Here is a 24,398-nt window from a genome sequence, read left to right as displayed (position 1 = left end):
ACTTTTGGCTATTTTTTAATTAAAAATTGGCTTAAACTTACTGATATTTGCCCCCCCCCCCAAGTTGTTTTCTTCCCCCCCCCCAGATTTTCCCCGAACACTTATCTACATAATGTTTATGTTTATTTTTTTCGCTGTTAAGATTCACAACAAGTTGAAGATTGGGAGTAAATTATCGGTTCTGTTTACACATTTTGGGCTAATGAAAGCATTGGTAAACAAAACACATCACACATGCATTTTATACAGCCATAGATAGTGTGCAGCCAACGTCTTTGTACATTTTTTATACACCATTCTGCGGTTTGATACATTTCTCATTCATAAAAAAACGACTACACCTCTAAGTTGCTCTAGAGGCTTATTTCCGGACCATTGACAATGGGCACGCGCACGCGTACAGGGTCACTCTTGTGTGAAGCATGTGTCCGTTTCCAGTCTGGGTAATTGAAAAACAAACTGGCAATAAAGACGATTTTGATGTGATAAAAGTTTTTCAAAACACCTGCTATTTCGTTACTTTCTCGTTAGATTTTGGATATTATCAGATTTTATTTCACTGCCTCCAAAAAATATTTTCCTTGCCCCCCTCCCACCCAATTGACCTATCGCCGTTTGCGAGTTAGCCACGCCCCTTAGACAACCCTATGGAGTTTTTGTACACTAAGTTTTGTTTGTCTCAGATTTTGCGCGTTCCGCGTCCATTTGTGTATCATATAATTGGACAATATTTCACAAGCTGCGTTGACGCGATTCTACCGCGATAGGTCAATTGCCCCCCTCCCCCAATTTTAGAGTTTGACGCCACTACTGCATATGACGAACACACTCCAGGAGTGTGCAGTGTTGCACATTGGACAGGGGCACGACTTGTTGCCCACGTGTGCAGATGGCAGTTCCTAATAGATCTGTCTATTGTCGGGAGCCTAGACAATAGCCCTATGAGAGTTGGACGCGGCCTAAAATTTGATGTTCAATTTCTTTAAAGCAGAAATGGTCACATCTCTGCTGTTTTTCTCTCTCTCCATCCAGAGTGGTCCTTATGGATGAGGAGCAAGGAATACCTTTCGATGCCCTCCTGACAAGGGTAGATGTCAAACATGGCATGCGTGGGATGAATAACTTCTACAAAATGCAGGTGAGGAGGCCATCAAACTAAACTGCCATTCGGGCTGATATACAGAGTTGAAGCAGTCTGGGCATGCTTTTAGAACAAAATATTTTGAGACTAAGAAAAGTTTGATTTTTGGGAACACTGATTGTAACATCGAACCGTTATTTTTTGTATCATGGCCAAGAGATTGAGAGAGTATTAGAATACATATATCTGGAAGTGATTATTGACAACCAATTAATTGTGGTGTAATAGGAGCGATTCACAGTACTGTAATACTAGAGGGCTCAAATCCAGAGAAACTTGCGCTGCATCGTGGGAAAATGTTGACACCGCGATGCGACCTTGAATAGAAGTCGCCAGTTGGTCGTCGCCATAAACTCTGTTGCATTGCGATCGATTGCTTGTGATCCAAAACTTAAATATACCGGAATTTGTGGGGGTACCGTAGGATAAGGTAAAATTGGGGTTAGGTGACATTAAAGATGGAAGAAGTTTGTGCACAAGTCCATGGGAATGTCTCCCAAATTACCCTTTTCCCTTAAATTTAATTTCCACATATTTTTGTTTTATTTTCTTGACAGTTAAGCTTGAACCTTTTTTTCCCCTTCATATTAGTGTCATTTTCAAATTGGTGACGTTGTTTCAACACCTGGGAAGCAGACTTCCGAGTTCTTTAATCGTGATGAATAACAAACGAATGAACAAAGTTAGCAACATGTCAAGTTGCATTATGTAAACTTTGAACATTGACCGTGTCTTGGTTTTCTTCTTTAGATCATTCACCAGACAGGGAAGGACATCATCCTGCTGTTCACTCGATGGGGTCGTATCGGTGAGGAGGGGCAATACCAGCGAACACCCTTCAGCACCAAGGAAGAAGCTAGCAAAGAGTTCCGGAAGATCTTCAGGGCAAAGACTCGCACCGACTGGGCTGACGTCAAGAAGTGAGTGATCTAGTTATTGGCTCTGTGTACACGCAAGGGGGCAAGGGGGGGGGGGCACCTGGTACAAAAATGTTGTAAAGTGAAGGCTATCCTTCATCACATTTCTATTCCATCCTGTTGTCAGTTACACATCTTTTTTTTGGGGGGGGCATACCTATGTTCCCCAATACCAACGTTTCCCAATACTGATGTTTCCCAACCCTAACCCTAACCCTAATCCTAAGGATTTCGGGGAACATCAGTATTGGGGAACATAGGTATTTGGGAACAACAGGTAAACCCCCCTTTTTTAGCAGGGTCCACACAGCCTGGAAAAAACCTGGAAATGTCATGGAATTTTTTTTCTCAATTTTCAGGCATGGAAAAGTCATGGCAATTTGTGCAAAATGACAAAAGTCATAGAAAAGTCGTGGAAATTTGTGAGGACAAAGTTATTTGTTAAAATGGCTGTAGAGTGAGGGCTAACCTTTATCACATTTCTATTCTATCCTGGTGTCACCGACAATTCTTCTAGCAGGGCCCACACAGCCCGGAAAAAACCTGGAAAAAGTCATGGAATTGTTTTTTCAATTCCCAAGCAAGGAAAAGTAATGGAAATTTGTAAAAAAAAATAACAAAAGTCATTGAATTTTTGTGAGGACCAATTTATTTTATTTGGTAAAAAGGCTGTAGAGAGAGGGCTATCCATTATCACATTTCTATTCTATCCTGGTGTCACCGACAATTCTTTTAGCAGGGTTCCTACAGTCTTGCAAAAAACCTGAAAAAAGTCATGGAATTTTCTTTTCAATTTCCAGGCCCGGAAAAAGTCATGGAAATGTGTAAGAAATGACAAAAGTCATGGAAAAGTCATGAAATTTTGTTTTTTAATTTTCAGACAAAAAGTCACGTTCAGACAAAAAGTCATGGAAATTTGGAGGTAAAAAAAAAAAGGCAAAAGTCATGGAATTTTGTGAGGACCAGTTTATTTTGTGAGGACCAATTTATTTTACATTTTAAATTCATAATATAAATATAATTAGAATCGAAAATCTGATTTTTCTACCTTTAAATGCGACAAATTTTGCCTATTCAAGCATTTTGATTTGGCAAGACATTATATGTTTTTTTTTTTTTTTTTTTTTTTTTAAGGCCAAAAAAAAAAAGTCTCCGGTTTCTGGTATGGAGCTTGTCCAAAAAGTGGTGCGGCGACGCGTCTTTTTTTTTTTTTTTACCTGACTTTTTTGCTTCAAATGTCGGCTGATGACTGCAAATGGCGCCCCACTAAACTTAGTGCAAATATATGGGAGTTCAGAGAGGCTACATTAAGCTTATTCTCGATCATAACCCCATCTAAAAACACGTTAAAATTGTGCAGCAGCAGAATTCCAGTCAAACCAGTGAGTTTGGCGGTTTTGAGACATCATCTTTCATTGAAAAAAAAACTTTTTCATTTTGCCGACGCGCATGGCTACGGCGACGCGCGCGCATACCAGAAACCGGAGACTTTTTTTTTTTGGCCTAACGGTTTCTGTTAAGTACCTTTCAGGGAACAAGGTTTTCAGTTTTGATCTGCATTTTAATGAACAAGATCATGAATGTTCATTTGGTATGGACATGTCATGGAAAAGTCATGGAATTTTATCTTGCTAAAAGTTCAGGTAGCGGCCAGTGTTTAGGAATCAGCACCAATTCACCCTGCCTGACGCCCTCCCACCACCCCCTCCCCCCCTAAATTTTGTTTGATCCTACTGTTCTACTTTTTCACCTTGGTCTGCATGAAAGCATGGAATTGTCAGGTTTTGCCCGGGTTTATTCTTTAAAGAAGTAGAAACAGCTAATATAGATTGACTTGCATACAAATTCCTTAAATTTTCCTGGTTGACTGTTAATATTTGTCTCTGGTCTTATAATGGTTCAGCTTCCAGAAGGTTGATAAGAAGTACCAGCTGGTACCGTCGGATCCATGGAGGGCCACTCGGAAGGAAGCTCTGAAGGAATTCAAGTTTGACTTGGAGTCCAAAGTCCCCTCAAAACTGCCCAAGGTGCTGCAGAAGGCCATCAAGGAACTGGTCAGTAGTTTGTTTTAATCAAATCCAAGGCCTGCTTTAAACGTATCCACTAGGCCCCGCCCACTGAGCTCGTGGGCAATTAACACGTGCTCCTCTCCAACGCCACACTGCTTGTTCAAGCCGGGTGCGTCATACGTGCGTGCACGCTTGTCAGACATGAATGACAGTTGTGATTGGTCAGAATACCATGGTGCGGGGCTTACTGGAGTGTCTATTGTGGAATTGGTCATTGATTAGTTCGTCCCATTTTCTACAGGATTGTCAGTGTGGAACTTCGAGACTTAATTAAAAGAGGTAGTCGTACTGAAGGCACAAGTTACGTATAGTTGCAATAGACCATTATCATGTGGCGGCCATCTTTAATTTTTTTCCCATTCAGGAAGGAATGGGGAAAAACGTCTGGAGGCCGAAAGGAGAAATAGTCTGGTTCCTTTTTGGCACAAATAAATTATCATTCAGTTTGTTATTGGATACAGGGAACATGACTGAAATGGTGGCAGCATGATAAAGGTCTATAGTTTCTCCCGGTTGACATCATGCATTAGGAACATGAATATGCATTACATGCAAATGAAGTGGTCATGTGGGTTTTGGTTTCCACATGTGGCTGCTTCAAAGGGGTTGAAAAGGTTGAAATCAAAATGTGAATTGACCCCCTCTTTAACCCATTAGCACCTGTACTACATATAGATTACATTGTGCTTATTCACTGAAAAATCAGTAAAACCATAGAGTGCTCGAGCCATTTCGGTGCTACAGTGACGAAAGAGTTGAAGGGCCCATGTAATGTATTCATTCAATCCTTACAAATGCATCTTGAATTGTGTCCAATTTAACCTTATTTTCAATTTTCGTTATGCCATTTGTAAGGGTATTTTGATGCCTTTTTGTTTTTTTATGCTAATGTGAATTTCCATATTCATGAGCAAAATGCGATGTCATTTTAGGTAGAAGCCTCAATGTTGTAGCTATTTCAGCACCAAAAATTGCCAGAGTTTTGGATATTTTGCTGTCCTAAATTTTCGTTTCTTTGGTGATTATGTTGTTTCATTACTTGACAGTAAGCCAATGAGCAAACATTTCTCACGAACGTTTTCAGTGAGCAAACTTTTGGGCTCAGAATTTGAACAGAAAGCCCCTAAACTGAACTGAGTCTTCCTTAAGTCGCAAAGCATGGAAAAATAATATAAAATTAACCAAACAGGGATGTCAATTAGTTTTAATTCATTTACTCATTTACAAGGAGTAGAAAGTTGCACAAAGTATAATTCCTGAGTCAAATCCATGTCATGGTCCCTTTAAGGGATAATTTTGCACAAGGAAAGTGCTACAAGATGTAAGACGAAACCCTTTGTTTCCACAGATCAAACCAAATGTTATTGCCAAGGCATTATCCGACTCCGGCATCGACACGGCCATCATGAACATGGGTAACCATCTGCCCAGAGAGTCCTTACTCAAAGCCAAGGAGGTCTTGGTTAAGATAAGGTGAGTCAAGTAGCTGGATTGGAAGAGCAAAAACCATGGCGATTGCGTAGTTACACATCCCACTTTTAGATTTGGTCAAATAAGAGTCGAGAGTTTTTTTTACCGATCCAAAATGAGTTCTGCATCCTGAAGCAGGGTTTGCTTTATTCTAATGAGGTTTTTCTTGTCATTTGCACAGTATCTTTCGGTAGAATATGTGATTTTCTTACACATTATACTGTTGATGCCGTGCGAACAAATTAACACAGTTTTGCATATTTCTCGTTGCGTCGTGGTGGTCACCATCTTTATTGTTTGTGTTTTGTCGGCCTCATCGTTTGTTTAACCCAAAATTACCCGCAAAAAAAGTTGAAACCCTGTCCTTTTATCCACAACACTCCTGCTGGTTTTAAATATCACTACGGCCCCCCCCCCCCCCAAAAGTTGGTCTGTGGTCAGCGCGCATCCATTTTGATCGTGCGCGTACATTTTTATTTTATTTTTTTTCAAAATTGTCCGCGTTAGCTACAAAAGCACCCTTTATTGCTGCACGGCCTCAAATGTTGATGGGCAGCTCGTACCCAGTGACAGATCCAGTACGAGGTTGATGTTGAACGAATGATAGTAGCCCATGGGTACGAAGTTGCTGCCAGCTGATCAACAACAATGGCAGCTATAGTCAACAACACACACGATGACATGCGATGTGAGCAATTGTGATTGCAAATGAAAGCGTGCCTAAATGCACGAAATATGCCACTTATTTCTGTGTCCATTGTTTGTGGAGTGAAAACTATTAGACCGTTTGGTTTTGTGTCATGTGACAGCTGTACAATCCAAGCATGAAAAGAAAAGCAGAACAAAAAATATTTGCATCGCAGCATCAATTCTGGAACTTAAGTCTGACCACGGATCCTCTGCACAAGGATCAACGACTCATCTGAGCTTGTGTACAAAGTGTAGGGAACGGTTTGTCTAGAGGCGTGATAACGGCCTGTGGGTGTTTAGAACATACAATGCGCGCTCGTGAGTGAGACTTGGCATGCGCGCCCAACATGAAACCCAATCACGGGAGACTTGACAGAAATTCAACTGCTAGTTGTGTGCTGACTCTAGTCTCGCACATGCGCATTGTATGTTCTATGGTGCACAGGCCGTTATCACACGTCTTACCAGAAATGTTGGAAGTCGTTTATCCTTGTGTAGAGGATCTGTGGTCTGACTAGAGACCGACTGTTTCTTTTTCTTTCTTTTTTTGCCTAACCGGTGGATTTTATAACCTTAAAGTGGATATTTGTTCTCTTTAAGAAACAGGGCCTATAACTTCACAATGGCCAAAACCATAGGGTCATTGTCGACGGCATCAGTACTTTGAACAGACATCCATCTGTTACTTGTATAGGTATTGATCAGTGTATATAACAGAATTTGAGAAAACACTATTAAAGATGAGGGAATTTTCCTGTGTTTGTGTTATTTTTCCACACATAATGTACACATTGCACAGAATTGCATATGGAATTTGCTCCATACCTATTTATATTAAAGTGGAATTTTAACCACCCCCTTCATTCTGAAATGCAGAGAGGTTTTAGAGCAAGTTGATGAAGATAAGAAAGCTTCCACCCGTGATATGCTGAAGTACCAAGCCAACATGGACAAGGTAAGGAATCCAAGCCCTCAGTAATTGTTTATTGGCTGAAAAAATTGATGCCTTTCATAATACATTCATTCAAAACTTAAAAAAAAAAAACACAAGCCCAGTATTAAGCTTTAGTCCGAGGTACACAAACCTCTATTCAGTTGATTGAAATGGCTGTTACATTTGGCTGTTAATGTGGTAACCAACCTTTTCCCCAGTGCTTAATTATTTCCAACCCCATTTCCAGTAGTAAGCCTGGAGCAAAGTAGAAAACTTTCTTCCTGTATCCTGATTCGATACCGTTATGGATTTATATCGTGTACTTGGTGTTGTTATTCTCAACATGCAGTACATGTTTTTGTGATCATTCGTCCACGCCTTCTCGAAAATACTAATTTCCTTCCCAATTTGTTCATATTAATATGGAAAGTGATACTGCATGATGTCTCGTTAAGATCGTAACAGTTTAATCATGGAGGAAGGAAAGAATTGTGCTTTCGTAACTCGCGCCATGCTCGCGCTGCGACGAATTGACTCTGTTTTTACCCCAGACATCGCATAGAAAAACAAACGCAAATGTAACGCACATGCAGGCACCAGACTATTCCTCATTTGCATACGTGTTCAAAAATCTTGCACATGCAAATGATCCAATACCAGGGTGAGAGAGCAGATAGTGATGGACGTGTACTGCTCGACACCCTGGTTGTGTGGTAACGTGATGGAACTAAAACAAGCTCGATATAATCTCGGAAGCTGTAGACTCCCAACGAATTTGTGTTGCACTTTGCGTGGAATGTGTACAGCCGTTGTCTATGAATGTGATCTCGAGAGCTGCTATGCAGGAGGCATGCGGCTATTGTCCCCCGGATTATTGCTCTCATTGAGCTGCTGCTGCGCAGAACGTTTGTCACTAACTAAGGAACTAACCAACGTATGTACCTACTAACGGAGAGACGTGGTGATTTGTTGAGCTGCTGTCGGCAGCTAAAAACAACCACTTTCACCATTGGCATGGAGACTTGACTTATAGCCTACATATGTATCATGAAAGTAAGCGGCACCCTACTATAAATGCACGTGTGGTGTAGGTGCAACATAACATACATTAATAGCTGAGCCTCGTAAATTTGTTGTTAATCCATGAAATATGCTTACTGTAAGCACGGAAACTTTTGCTACAGTAAGCATGGATTTTTTGCTATTTTATGTAAGCATAGCCATGAGATCGGGCCCTGTTTGTTCTACACTGACGTAGCATTCAGAGATCACCATGCATAATTCCATTCCATCTGATTTCAATATTTTTTGTACGAGCTCGCACAAATTGCTGGGGACACGTCTGATAGAATTGTACACAAGGGTTCAGGAAGTTGAAACAGTGCTATAAAAGTTTAATAGGTGTACCAGGGGTTGGCAGGCTCAGTTCCAGCTCCAGTTAAATTCAATTTGTGCCTCATTTTATTTTTTTCAGTTGAAAGGAAGATATTTTTGTTTGTGTCCCTGTAGGTCTGGGATTTGAGCAGCGAGTACTACCAATTGATTCCGTGCGTCAACTTCACATACGATAGAATCCCACCATTGACTGAACTGCGCACCTTGGAGCAAAACGCTAAGAAGCTGGAGATACTACTGGACCTTGCCACCACCAACCTCATCTTGCTGGGGGCTCAGTATCGGGTCAAAGGTCAGTGGTTCTCTGCCCCCTTATCCTGCCCATAATGCTTTGCGCAGCAGTGTATTTTGGCCACCACCATGCATTTTAGTTTTTCTCAGACTTGTGTTTTCTGAAAAAGAAGTGGTTTATAGCTGAGAAAATAGAAAGAAATGACCGTTTTTTTGCAAGCAAAATTCAGGGAATAATCTGTCGATACTTGTATCTTGTTGGAAACTTCCAAAATCATTCCAAGAAAGTTGCCGCTGTGAATCAGAGTTTATGAAGGAGGAAAATGGGATTTGCTATCAGCATCAACAGGGCCGTTCGTCATTCTTTACCTTTTATGGGATGTGAATCAAATTGGAGGACGAGAGGCTCTGCGAGCTGATGTATATTTTTAGTAAAACACTTGTTTGAAACCAGCTTGTAGGTTTACAAAAGATTTCTGTTTATGTAAGACTTAATCCAAGTATTCGTACTCGGACTTGTACTAGGTCACCTATAAGTAATCGGTACAAGTTTGGAAATATGTACTCGACTACAACACTCTTATTAGCAGATGATGAGTGCATGCTTGATGAAGTGTAAACGTGTCCATTAGCCACAGTTTCAAACTGATGAGACCTTGAAGATTTCCACAGTGATGATCAATATCACCGCTATGTAATGAAAAGCATTATTAGTTTCCTATAAAAAACCTGCATATTTATTGCATGTGTAAAATTAGTGTCCAGGCCTGGAACCATCTGTTCGTTATTGAACCTTGCAAATTAATGTGTTGACCCTTTCAGTCTGTCAATCAAAATGGGCATTGACCAATTAGATCGGAACTTGTGGTCAGGTAACTTTAAATAAGCACAGTTGCAATAGGCGTTGTGGTCACATGCCTTGTAAGAAATGTACACATGTACAAAAACCATCACGGGTTTGATGGGGGAAAAGGAGGATATGTCTACATTTCTTAAAGTTGGTATATACCTGCTTTTTGGGTGTGGCTCCCCGCAAAATAGATTTCAAATTGAATTAATCATTTTCTAGCATTACATTATATCGCACGAAAAAAATCGGCCGACGATAAGTAACCAATTAATTTATTTCAACTTTTGAATTGGGAGCATGCTGCTCCTTATTCAAATCTGAGGCCAGCGGGACCTATATATACACATGCACTCTAATTGCGACAGTGCATGCATACTGAAATTTGTATTCTTGTGGAAACATTTCTTTGTTCTCGTGTAGTAACGTTTTCGAGTTTGAAAGTGAAGTTTGAAAATGCTGTTATTTTTACCAGAATTAATTTCCTTGGCTGAAATTTGGACTTAATATCTCTTTTCAAAAACTCTTCCATTTGCGACGGATCAACCCACCTTGGAAATTCCTAGTTTTTGAGTAAAATCCATATATCTATTTCGTGAAAATCTTGTAGAGACGTATTAGAAATTGCCCTGTGGAGACATATACAATCTTTTGTTCCCTATTGTGTGCACGTCTCCAGAGGGCACGGTGTATCAGATCAGTTTATGAATAGTAATAAACACCACATATTCAAGTAACGTACTGTATGTGTATGTGTGAGCTGTGTGTAGACCAGTTGCATGGGTACGTGCACGTATGTATTGCCCGTTAGTGCCACCACGTAAAACTAGACGAGGAAAACTACGGCTTTTGCAATCCTCTGAGAGGAAAAGATGCAAAAGATAAGTAAGTGATGTGTGCATGTCAAAATATCTAGCTGTACCTAATGGATCTTTTTTGTGTGTAGAATATCAATGATGTCAGTACTGATTGGATTGACCCAACTGTAAATGAAATGTGTATGAAGTGGTTGAGATGAGTGCACAAGTTTGTGAGGGCTTTTTTTTTTTTGGAAGCAAGGCTCTATGCTTCACACACAAAGTTCTCCTGATATAGTACAGTAATTTGGGAAATCGGTATGCACTGCATATCTCATTGTGCTACGTACCTTAAAATGTACAAGTAGTGGAGTGCCGTGGCCTCGTGGTCTGGAGCGTTGAATTCGTGGTGTGCGGGTTACTCTGCAGGTTGTGGGTTCGAGTCCAGCCTGTGGCTATGGTGCATGTTTTCTTAGGCAAGGCACTTTGTCACTCATTGTTTCTCCCCACCCAGGAGTAAATGGGTGCCTGTGAGGGCAGGGATGGTAATTGTGATTGATTTCAGCTGCTTTGCGCCGAAATGTCAGCATGGAGCTGTATACTCCCCAGGGAACTGAGATTGTATTTGAAATGTTTCATTGGCCCAATGAGCAGGGCAATAATGATGTAGCACCTTGAGCACCAATAATGGTGGATACCTGCGCTTTATAAATACCCTTTATATTATTACTATTATTAAAACAGCATATCTCAAGTGCAACAATGAACATATTAAAAAGCATTTTGAAAATTCTTTTCAAAAGAATCCATTCATTCTCTCCTGTCTGATAGTTTTACTTTTTTCAAGCTGTAACTTGTTGTGTAATTACTTCTTTCGTTGCAGAAACCAACCCTCTGGATTACATCTCCAGTTGCCTGGGCTGTCAGATTCAAATCATGGATGAAAATGACCAGGAAACACAGCTCATTCTTCAGTACATCGATAACACAAGTGAGTGAAGAGCCCGCAGGCAGTTGAGGCATATTTTTTCCTGTAACACAAAATAGTCATATACATGTAAAGCTGATGCCTCATTAACAGAACATCATCTGATTGAAGTGATATTACCTTGGTATTACCTTGCCCACCTTCGAAAAATGATAAATCGAGAATATGCTGGAAAAATACAGGGATTTCTGGGGGAAAACGTGCTTTGCCCCCCTCTAGAAGACTCCTGGCGACGCCCATATGTGCAGAAGTATCCTTTCAGTGGTGGATACACAAGAGAAAGATTGAAGAGCACTACTCGAGCACCATCTTGTTCACCATTGGCTGGCACTCATCATTCATTGGGTAAAATTTAGCCCTATGGGTTTGTGCACACTCAAATGAAAATTGGTTGTGCATACTCTGTGCCTTACATTCACAGCCAGTGTACATGTATATGTGCAAGCACTGTGTTCTTCACACACTGGCTCTCGTGATAGGCCACATATGCATGCTGGGTGCAGGCATAAATACCCCACTTCAAACTTCAGAAACAAAAATACTTGAAACTCTCACAGGTGTTCAAGACATATATCAAATTAAAGCTTGATTTACCCATTTCACTGTCTGTTCAATTTTGGGGGGTTTATAACCAATGACTTATGGGTAGTCCCCCCCCCCCCCCTCCCACCCCCCAAAAAAGATGATCGCCCTGAAAAGCAGTCCTGATGAAGCCCATCACCAATTTGAAAAATTATCCCTTTACTACATTGCAAAATAGGGCGAACAAAGTTTTGCGTCCAATTTCGTCTTAGATTTCACAGAAATAGCAACTCGAAGACCACTTTAGTAGCTAGAGCTGGGACCTTTCAATTCTTCCAACCCTCAAGTAAGGGTGTCACAAAACTGTCAATTACAAGAAAAAATTGCAAGTACATCGTCATTTGGTTGGTGTAGGCTGTTGTGGGCTTATTTAATAGTGGTCTGCACCCATCTTCTGTTTTTTTTTATGGAGTCCACGACATTTGTGAGGCGTTCTGGCAAAATGAGACAGAAGTTGGCTCAGCGGAGAAAAATGCAAAACCAAATGGGGGTGAATTTTTTTTTTCCAGATTTATTGATGCTTGTAATCTGTTATATGTCTATGTCACATATTTCAAAGAAATAGTATAAAAATAGTGGAATAAAAGGGTTTTTTAAGGAAAAGGAAAAACAAGTGGCATCATTGATTTTCACAAATACAAAACTCGATACTTTAAAGGCCAGTACTTTTCTTTTTTGACAAGTGGATTAATGTGCAATTTGAACAGCCATAACTTGTCAATGGAATGTCTAATAGGAGTGCAGCTAACCGTATTGTAAGGAGAATTTTCTTCTCTTTCCTGATACCCACAAACCCTCATTTCAACCTCTGCCCAGTTGTGTCTCATTTTGCCAGAGAAAGCCTCACATTTTTTCTTTTGTTTGCTAGCTGACAAGGACAAGCACAGTGTGTGTGCCATCTTCCGCCTAGCCAGGGAGGGTGAGGATAAGGAACTGAGATCCCTGAAGCTAGACAACCATCGACTGCTGTGGCACGGCAGCAAGTGCTCCAATGTCATCAGCATCTTGAAGAGAGGCCTTCTCATAACACCACCGGAGGCGGCCGTCACTGGATACCGATACGGAAGGGTAGGCACCAATATGAATTAAAAAGAGCTCTTTGTGGAGTTATGTAGAACGCCATGGTCCAGTGGTTACGGTGTTTGACTCATGTACGAAGGTGTGTGGGTTCGAACCCGGCCAGGAACATGACGTTTGTGCCCTTGGGCAAGACACTTAACTACAATTGCCTCTCTCCACCCAGGAGTATAAATGGGTACCCGTGAGGGTCGAGGACCGATTGAGCGCTGATATCGACTGCCGCGTGGTCCCATGGCCTGATAAACAGGGTAATAATTGTAAAGCGCTTTGAGATCGTTGATACGATGAAAAGCGCTATATAAGCACAATTATTATTAATTATTATTATTATACCGTAGCACTTGCCTTAGCCCTTGCTTAATATACGAAATGGAATCACACTTTATTTACATGCGAGCTTTCTTATTGGAACTTGTTGGGACGAGAGGACAAAGTCGCCACCTGGCTAGCGTACAAATTTAAACAAACAATATCATTTCTCAATCTCCACTTCCTAACTTGCAAGACCACCCATACCACATGCATGGTTGGGGTTTTTTTTTGCACGTGCCTATTTTGTGGCTCTTTTCCAAAAGAATCATATTAATAAGAGGAATAATATAACCGAAATATATACCATTAAGGAAACATTTCCATAGACGTGTGCACAATTTTTTCCCCCAACTTTAAGGACCCCTAACTTCCATTTTACCTTGTCCTACCCCCACAAATTTTGGTATTTATACTAATTCGACCGTAAGCAATCGATCTAGCCTATTTTTCGATGGTAATATACCGTTTTCAATGGCTGTACCGTATTGTATTCGCAAAGTGACCTGCTGAACATATTTATTTGCACCGTAAGTCATTGCAAATATTTTTTGCAAAGTGTTGCTTTTATTTTTGGAACTTGAGTCTTATTAGCCTTAGCTCAAGTCAAGTCAAGTCTTCTGGTGAGGGAGTCAAGTCAAGTCGAGTCATTTGCTCGCAGTGACTCGAGTCGAGTCATTTACCCATAGGGACTCGAGTCGAGTCGAGCCACCAAAAATTGTGACTCGAGTCGAGTCATTGACTCGAGTCATTACAACTCTGCAACACTGAAATGTCTCCCTAATTCCACATGTCTCCCAAGGGTAAACTTCCCATGCTAATTTGTATAATTTACAATAGTAATGCGAACAAGAAGCTCTAATTGTCATGAATTCCTTGCATTCACAGGGCATCTACACTTCTGATGCATTTGCAAAGAGTATTGACTACAGCATAGAGTCTTTCGGCAGAAAGAACGCAAACTTTGTGTTCTTATGTGAGGTAAGGTTTAAAGTTCCTCAACAGGACATTTCCTCCGGCATGACAATGTAGGGAATGTAGTAATGAGAGCTCCTCATGAGCCTGTAAGAAACACCTGTACTTACTTGGATGGGAGTTGCACACGAAACTCTCTTCTTACTCAAACTGTAGAGTACCGAAGTGAATACAACACGTGCACAATTATGTGTGTAAAAGACATTAGCGCGTGATTCAGCCCGTGAACCAACACGTGTGCGTGCTCCATTCGTTTGCACTACACTTCCCGGTTCAAAATGATGTACTCTATAATACAGATGTCTTACCACTTGGATCAGTTGGCCAATTCAATTCATATATGGACTTCATTCGTGCACAAGTACATCCTCAACAATTTTCAAGAGAGTAAGGCGGGACTCTTGAATGCATTGCCGCCATATGCCTGGCACGCATGCAAAGATGATATGGTTTTATGCACTTTCTGACATTAACTAGAGTTACATACATATTGCACTTACGAGTTCACAGTGAAGTTAATATAGCGAGCCATACCCACGTCAGATATGGGGAAGGATTAGGAGGAAAGGTCCTCTAGTTAAAGCGGACGAGCATTCAATCAAAATATACAATAAAATAACAACTATGATGACGACTATGATCTCCTGAACTTATAAATTTACTAGTGATATGGCACAATGATGATATAATCAACACATGATTGGCTGCATGTACGTATGCTACAATGCATTATCTTCAAGTAAACTTGAATCCTTGATCCTGATTGGTCAATCCATGGCAACAACAGTGTGATATGAGGCTGTATTGCATGGTCCATATCGCACCCTGCCTATTAATGCGCTATTCCAAGATGCGAGCGACATTCCAGCTGCATGCGCTATAAACCGCTAAAAGGTTCGTGTAAAGCGATGGTCCAACTTTACTGCGCATCAAGTTTGCTTGAAGATAAATTCGTTATCACGCTCGCGCTCATGGAACACGGAAAATGTAGTGCGTCTGTGTCCCACATACCACTCGGCTGGACACAGACGCACTACATTATTCCGTGTTCCACTCGCGCTCGCAGGATAACTTATAATATTGAATCACCCGGTCCCGAAAATATCACAATCCCTCTCACAAAAAAATCACACGAGCTCACTGGGAGTTTTCTATGATGGTTACCCTCCCACAGGATGGCTGGAGCCATGCTCCCTACAAATTCCAGAGAAAATTTCTCTTGGTCTTATCTGCTTGAAAACCCACAGGGGAAGACTTGAGACAACTTGCCTTTAGGCGGGAAGTACAAAGGTCACATTTTGCAAATCAAAGTGTGTAATGAAAAAATGCAAATCACTTGCAAAACTTTTAGGCGCACAGAAACTGAGAGCGCACTTGGTCTCCTTTAACAAGGGTTTTTGTCAAGCTTTCCTGTGCAAGTCTTTCATCACCCAATTATGTTTGAGTGTAGGCAGGTACCAAGTGTACAGGGTGTTTCAATAAAAAGGAAACCCAACTTTGAAGAACCAGTATGGACAGACTAAATGCTTACTGGCTATGAAACTGGTATCATCTGAAAGCGTAATCTCTATGCTTTTCAATGATACCTTGTTGACATTTCCAGGGTCATGCATCACTGAGCGCCACTGTCATGAGATTTTGATGCAAAATTGAAGTTGGTTCACTTTCATGTCAAACTCAATGGGCATGGTGTGCATGATAATAAGTATTCAAGAAGACATGAGTGCATAAAAAGAAACCACAAAACAAGTCGGGTTGGTTTCAAAACTGGATTTTATTGTTTGCCATGAATTACTCGTTTTGACCAAGCCACGTTCAAAACAATGTGCCAATTTTCCCGAGGATTAACATTCAAGCCATTTCACAGACATTTCCGTAACAATAGGCACACCGTGACCAGTGGTTTTTTTTATGAAAATGAACCAACTGCATTTTTGCATCCAGTGATGCATGACTCAGAAAACCTAAACAAGGTATCATTGAAAAGCATAGAGATGACGCTTTCAGATGATACCAGTTTTATAGCCAGTAAACATATCGTCTGTCCATACTTATTCTTTGAAGTTGAGTTTCCTTCTTTTTTTTGAAACACCCTGTACATTTGGCTCAGATGAGGGTGGGAGATCAAATTTGGGAGTGAGTTTATTTGCCAGATGATAGAATATACACTTAAATTTTCTTTTCAAATTTTGGAAGAAGCTGTATTTCACATCAGCCCAAACGTTTGCACCCATCCAGGTGGCTCTGGGGAAAATGGCGGTGGATCACAGTGACCCCGACTCAGTCGTGAAGGATGGCTTTGACAGCCTGCAAGCGCAGAACTACACTAAGATCCTACTTCCAAGTAGAAACATCTATCTGCCCTCAGGTAGGCCAGTAGGTGGCTTCAGCTGTGTTCTGGGGGGAGGGTATGTGCTAGAGCACAGTTGAGGATGAGCTTGCAGCACTTGGAGTAATGAGAGTCAACTGAAAACATTCTGAAAGATTCTTGTACCATTTTTCCCTTTGCTGAAATGAACTGTCAGTTTTCAAACAGTGCACTGTATTAATATAACCCTTTAGTCACTGTAGCGTCCGAAACCGCCCTGCCACTGTTGCGCCCAAAAGCACCCGAGCACTGTATAATGTTATTGATTTTTCGTGAGTAAATACAATGTAATACAATGAAGTGCCGGTGATAATGGGTTAATTTCCAATTAAATATGTTGTACCTAGGAATATGTTTCTTGTGTGCCTAGCTGTCTTCCTTGGACTGCTGGTTAGAAAAGTTTGCCCTCACCCCAAGACAGCAAAATGTTCAGTTCTTCCGCTAATGGGCTTATAGGATTAAACGCATACATGCAGTTTCTCACTGATATTGCAGTGCAGATGCACATAATTGGCTGTTTCGGCCCTTTTGCCGAAACAGCCTTTGTTTTCGTTAAGATTTTTTTTTTTTACTTTATTTTTTTTCTTTTTCAGTCATTTTGCCCATAGCATTTGTGCATGTTTTTTTGTCCCCGGCGCTTTGGGCACTTAAATCAATCCGATTGCATTTATACTTGGCACACACTTGGACCAGCACCTGAAGTTGTGTGCCGAACATTGACGTCATCGTGACGTCATCATGAGTCACGTGACGTGACATTATATGCGATTTTTCTGTTGTGACCATTTTCTAGCAGAATTCGGCTAGATCTGACAGATTGGGCTATATCTCCAGAATTACAGGTCCGATTGGGTTGAAAGTTGGTATGTACCTAGACTGGGATGTCTTATAGATGAAAAATTAACTTGACGTCATGATGACGTCATCACGTGACATATGACATCATATAAAATAAACATATTTTGAAGGCCCATATCTTCTGAACTACAGGTCCGATGGGGTTGAAAGTTGGCATGTGCCTAGACCAGGATGTGTTATAGTTGAAAATTGAAGTGACGTCACGATGACGTCATCATGGGTCACGTGACGTCACGTTAAAGATTAATAGATCTTTGAAAATCAATATAAAATCAACTGTGAGAGACCTGAACTTAACGTTTGCGGGAATCGATAGAATAATCCAGGGTCTTAATTTTTTTTATATTATGTGCAAATCATGTGACCCTTCCTTCCGGTTGAAACCGGAAGTGCCTTGTAATTTGAAATTTAGGAAAGATGTGAACTTGCTTTCAACGATATATGCTATGGCTAAGTTGTTATTTACAAACAAAAATATAGTTATAGATGAAATTGATGTGACGTCGTCATGAGGTCATCACATCACATGTAACATCAAAATTCAAAGCCCTATGGGAATGTAATCATATATTATACCCACCAGTTATTATCAACAGAACTACACATCCTTCCTGGATTGAACTTATACTTGAAACTTTACATGTCACATGTCCCCAAAAAAATACCGAAACAGCCCTGTGTTTGTCCACAAACATAAGTCTAGTTTGTCTATGTAGTTGTACCGGTAGTTCCAGAAAGCTGATTTAATCAGGTTGGACGTCTTGTTAATCCATTATGAAAAAGCTATCACTCTCTCAATGCATTCTGGATCTGCCACTGGTAACCGTGACACTGGGTCAAGTTTTTACTATTTTTATCTCCGTTAGGTGTCACCATTCCCTTGGCCAGACTCCAAGATAGCAGTTCTTACCGTAGGTATTTTGACTACACCGAGTACGTGGTGCACAGGGAAAGCCAGGTGTGTCTGCGATATCTTGTACAATGTCATCCGGATGAAAGTGAGGATGACGACGACATTGATGGTGAAGATTATTATGGCTATGACGATGATGGGGATGATGATGATGACGATGATGACGGTGATGATTAGGCACATCATAAGCGCATTGTACTTGTACATGCGGTTGGCCCTCGCTGACCATTATCAGAATTTCCCGAAAGCAAAGAGCGACATAAGGCACCAAAAAGTGTTATTATAAATTGAATTAGCACGATCAATTTTAAACTGTGACAAGCAGATTGTCAAATTCTCTTAACTAACTTAGAATGCAAATGTATGATGTCTTATGGTAATTTTTAGCCTCTGCTTTAGTAAAAAAAATTCAACATTCCATCATGACAGTGTGCTACTCTCGACCCCTAAACTGGGGAGTGAACCAGAAACATGTTTGAGCTGAAGTTAGTGATTGAGCTTTTTCACAACTTTCGGTCGTGCCTGTATAACGTCATTGTTCCAACCAAACGCGAACCAAAGATTTGGTTTTGTGCAACATTGGTTCGATATGGCTTAAAGGGAAGCAGACGATATATTGACGTCTGGAACCAACATCTTTTGTTGTAAACATAGTGACTGGATACACAGAGGAATAATTACGTGCTCTTTTCAAGAATATGTTAAGTACCGATATGGACAGAAGTAGTTAGTGGCGGGTAAATAGTTGCTCGTATCTGAGTCTATGGAAGTCCACCAATTATGCGGTGTCTAACAAATGTCAAATATTACAATAACAACCATTTTAAAAGTGTTGGCAAAATGTAAGCGTGATGTACATGTTTACATGCGCTTCTTACAAAAAATGATGGAAAGTAAATTTACTGGGAGATAAATGAAAATTGTGGACAAGCTTCTTGTTCTGACAGTGTCTTCTCACACCAGGTTATCACTTTAAAGTCACAAACATGTTTCTGGGCGGGGTCCCAAAAACATGCCTTTGGAAATTGGAATGTAAAAATTGGGAAAATTTGGGAGTGGAATTTCCAGTTCATATATCGAATGATGATTCAATGTACAGGGACAAGGGGCAAGGGAGATCAACAAAGAACTTGGGCAAAAAAAAAATCTTCAAAATGTTTATGAATTTGATCTAGTTTTGAAATGAAATGAACTTAGGCCCAAAAAAAAGTCTCCGGTTTCTGGTATGGAGCTTGCAAAAAAGTGGTGCGGCGACGCGGCTTTTTTGTTTTTTTTTTTTTTTTACCTGATTTTTTTGCTTCAAATGTCGGCTGATGACTGCAAATGGTGCCCGACTAAACTTAGTGCAAATATATGGGAGTCCAGAGAGGCCACATAAACCTTATTCTCGACCATAACCCAATCTAAAAACACGTTGAAATTGTGCAGCTGCAGGATTCCAGTCAAACCAGTGAGTTTGGCGGTTTTGAGACATCATCTTTCATTGAAAAAAAAACTTTTTCATTTTGCCGACGCGCATGGCTACGGCGACGCGCGCGCATACCAGAAACCGGAGACTTTTTTTTTTGGCCTTACGTGTATGATGTTGATATCTCATACTTATTCATGAGCGAAACCCACTTCTTTTATATGGCAATGTTCCATGTCACAGGAAGTTAAAGCTCTAGACTTCCAACTATGCAACAGTAATTAGAGATACTATACTAAACAAAAAATCAATGGCAAACAAAATTACTCTGATCGGTGTGTAATTATTTACACATTCCAGGAAAATCTGACCTACAATTTTGTAAGAAATGTCAAAATTGTGTTGAGTTGGTAGTCACTTGATCACAAGGCTAAACATGTAAGGGGTGTTATAAACAAAACATGGTTTATTTTATTTTGCATGTTTTGGGGGGAAAAAATAAATAAAATACCCTCAAATCATGTTTCATGAATTTTACTAGAGACTGCCCAATCACATGTTGAACTAAGCATTTCAATCAGGAATTTAAAACAAAATTCCACACTGTGGTTTTAAATCTGTCTTTTTGACAATTGTTGATGGTGTGCCTTAATGGAAATAATGAACGAGAAATTAATGTATTTTAGTGAATATTTTCAATGTGAGAGGCGTGTTCACAAAGCAACAAAGTACTATTGGAATAATCTGAAATAGATTTATTACTGAAATAATTAAGCAGCATAAATATTTTGTCTATGGAATAGATGAGAATTATATTTAGGATAAACTTTTATCTAGTCAGCTCAGTTAAAAAAGTGAATTTTAATAATCAATAGAATTTTTTATCAGAGCAAAGTCTCATTTAAAACACATTTAGTTACATAAATAAATATTTAGAAATGATAATGTATTTTTTTCAAAAAAGATTTATGAAGATGATAATGCAGTGTTTTGGGACCATATAAAGATTATGTGTAATGCAGATACAATTTTAAAAGATTATTAATATGGTAATTTGAAAGTTCAATTTTAATTAGTTTAAGGAAGCAAAATATGCCATTTCTGTATATCTGAATGGGTTTTTTTTTTTTAGATAGTTTTGGGTTTTTTTAATTTGGAAATAGCTTATTGAGATATCTAATTACACTTGATGAAAAAACTAATGCAATTTGTTGCACCACTATTACCTCATTAAAATGTAGACAAAAAAATATTAAGGGGGCTTTCTTTTTTGGTTGAGTGTATATAGAATTTCTTTCATTCATTTCATAGACATGGATTTGTCATTTAGTTTCACCAGAACATTTGAAAGGGTGATTCACACTAAACTTTTGCTTTCTTTTTCATTCTATGTGTGGTCGGTAGATTTAGCACAATTTAAATCTTAAAAGTACAATAGAGATTGCAAACCATATAGACAACCAAAGACTGCAGACTGCATATTAATAATGATGGATATTTCCTTGTCAAGTTGTCGTTAATGGTCGAATCTGATTTTTTTTTTCATTATTTCAGCAAGTTTAATTGCTATGAATTTGAAACATTGTTGTAGTAAACCAAATGCTGGTATAAGGGGTTATTCAATTTCAAGCAAAATTCAACAATTCTGCCTTAAAGATTGCTGCTAATTTCACAAATTTGGCTTGCAAAAACCGATGGTGGATAACATGTCCCATTGGTTTTTGACATGATTGTCAAAGAGCATCACATTGACATCCAGTTTTCAGGAATATCAACCTAAAGTTAAGTAAAAACCAGCAGTTTAATCGGTCAACATTAAGACATGTCAGCAATTCATCTTGCCGAGTCTGTCGTTTCAAATTCATAGAATTATAAAGTAAATCAATATTAGTGTTTGCCCTTTTCACCGACGTATAAACACAGTACAGTGTATACTCAGTGTGTTTACCTCCCAAGTGAATGTTGGAAAAATCACTCGGGTGGGACTCGAACCCACGACCTCCTGCTTTCTAGTGCAGACATCTTACCACTCAACCACCGAGCTTGCGGGATCGGTTGGCTGGTTCGAATCTGAGCCAACCGATCCCGCAAACTCGGTGGTTGAGTGGTTATGTTAAGATATCTGCACTAGAAGGCAGGAGGTCGTGGGTTCGAGTCCCACCTGAGTGATTTTTTTCCAACTTTCAATGGGGAGGTAACACACTGAGCATACAGTGTTTATATGTCGGTGAAGGACAAAACCTAATATTGATTTACATCACCCCAACACAAATTCCATTTTAGGAATAAATATAAAGTAGTTCCTGAAAATGGACTTTATCTTTCTGATGCTAGAGTTTACATTTAGTGGAATAAACTTAAGAGGTACTTAAAGAAACCTGTGGTCATTTTTTTTTTGCTGAAAAGTTCCCCGAATTTAAGAAATCCAACACTGATGGGATTCTTTGTAAACGAGTTGGGAAAAATTTAGACGTGGGCTCCATGTGAAGAAATAAATAATAAAGGTAGGCACGTGATCACTGCAAACTCACAAGGCCCACTTCAATGGCGAAACCATTGTGCATGCTATTATGACAAAGCAAGTGCCCCGTGACGAATTATCTGAACAATAGCTAGCACAATGCATTGGCCATTGCAAGGGGCCTTCATGACAGAATTCAAATGATAGCATGCTCATATTGGTCTATAAAAAACCAGGCACGAGATCACTGTACACTCATGAGGCCCCCTGCAATGGTAAATGCTTTGTACCAGTTATTGCCCCACGACACATCATCTGAACAATAGCTGTAGCACAATGCTTCGGCCATTGCAGGGGGCCTCAGTGATAAAAGTGACAGAGTGGATTGGTCTGTATAGAACCAAGCCATCCAAAAAATCGGTGCGTTAGATTTTCAAGAATTGGGGGGGGGGGTGTAATGGTTTAAGCAAAACAAGGTCAAAATCACAACTTTGGAGAGTTTTGAATTCTTTTATTTTGGATTCCATCACAGAATAAATGTATCAGTATTATGGTACATATACATATATTAAATATTCATATTTACATTTGGATATTCCAAAAAGTCATGTAACCAGTCCATTTAAGCACGACTGTTTTGGAGGACAATTACTTTTTACAGGTTCTGTAGATCACTTTCATCCCTCATACCATACGTTTTCATGGTTGGCACTAACTTTCACCTTCAACTTCATGTATCTGGTAAGTTACTGGCTGGTCTAAAGCCAGTCATTTCTCACATCAACAGAAAATGGACAGAAGCAATGCTTTCTCATGAAAAGAGCATCCAAATTTTTATGCAAAACCTATGGCATGAACTAAAAATATACACATAACACAGGAAATTATATTGAAACTGCACAAAGTATACAATTATTAATGGTTTGCTTATGGATTACATAGAACAAAACTGAATTTTGTTCAGCCACGACACATGATGAGCACCATTAAAAATGAAAGGGAAAAAACAAAAAAGTTTTGGTGCTTTTTCAATAGTGGAAATGCAAATATGAATATCTGTAATGGAAATGGGATAACTGTAGCTGCTATTTGCAGTGGTAGAGAGGCATGCATTGGTTAACATGCTGTGATTTAAAGACCCTGCACCAACTCCGTTCCAAAAAATGGATTCAAATCTTGACACAGAAAAAGCTCAAGTCATCAAATCAAGTCGACAGTGATAATCTATTACTAATGGGGTTCTAAGAAGTTAAATATTTTCCTGGATATTTGATCCGAGGTTTAATTATTTTTTTGTATTATGTACAAAATTCAAAAGAGTAAACTAATAACTGCATGTTAATACAGAAGACTTCTTAGCTTTTGATTCGAGTAACGGAAGGTTTTCTGCTGAGATACAACAAAAGCAAAGCTCAACCCCAAAATATAAACGTCTCAATCCCCACAAAAATTAAGATATTTTCCAAACTAAATAAAAGGGAGGGAAGCGTCATTGTATGCTGCTATTCTTTTTTCACACCATATCGGAAATTCAGGCCACAATCCCCAATACAAAATCACAATGAATCAAAATATCTATCACCTTGAATAAAATCTAACCTCTGTACCTTTGGTGTACAACAAAAATTGTTGTCTTGCAACTTGTCATGTTCAAATTTACATCATGGAAACAAAACAAGAACTCTTTTCTTTCACACTACCCTCGTGCCCCAGTTAAAATATTTCTGTTATACTTGAATAATAATATCTGGTAAACTACATGTAGGTGAATTTCGTTAGATATGCATGTTCAGAAATTGAAAGTTTACCAGAAAGAACGCCAGTCATGAAACGCACATACTGACGATATGTAAATAGCACGGTACAATCATTTTGATAATTCATAATGCAGTCATTGTCACTGCCTTTACAGTGGTTCATGAGGCACAATGCACTAAATTGTTGCTGAAACACTTCAATTGAAAT

General features: G+C 39.5%; 1 protein-coding gene across 1 annotated transcript in view; it reads left to right on the top strand.

Annotated features, from left to right (window-relative positions):
* The window catches only part of LOC119742923 (poly [ADP-ribose] polymerase tankyrase-like), a 71,233-nt gene extending 51,486 nt beyond the window's left edge, over positions 1-19,747 (top strand). The window contains exons 35-45 of the mRNA XM_038219189.1: positions 1,033-1,138; positions 1,892-2,061; positions 3,962-4,112; positions 5,476-5,600; positions 7,164-7,242; positions 8,731-8,908; positions 11,375-11,482; positions 12,930-13,129; positions 14,339-14,431; positions 16,664-16,793; positions 18,518-19,747. Coding sequence (XP_038075117.1) covers positions 1,033-1,138; positions 1,892-2,061; positions 3,962-4,112; positions 5,476-5,600; positions 7,164-7,242; positions 8,731-8,908; positions 11,375-11,482; positions 12,930-13,129; positions 14,339-14,431; positions 16,664-16,793; positions 18,518-18,741 — 1,564 coding nt within the window. The 3' untranslated portion in view covers positions 18,742-19,747. The remainder of the gene's footprint in view (positions 1-1,032; positions 1,139-1,891; positions 2,062-3,961; positions 4,113-5,475; positions 5,601-7,163; positions 7,243-8,730; positions 8,909-11,374; positions 11,483-12,929; positions 13,130-14,338; positions 14,432-16,663; positions 16,794-18,517) is intronic.
* Positions 19,748-24,398: the final 4,651 nt, after the last annotated feature.

Source organism: Patiria miniata, unplaced genomic scaffold, assembly GCF_015706575.1.
Source record: "Patiria miniata isolate m_02_andy unplaced genomic scaffold, ASM1570657v1 HiC_scaffold_6, whole genome shotgun sequence".
NCBI lineage: Eukaryota > Metazoa > Echinodermata > Asteroidea > Valvatida > Asterinidae > Patiria > Patiria miniata.
This window is presented reverse-complemented; position numbering and strand designations above follow the sequence as displayed.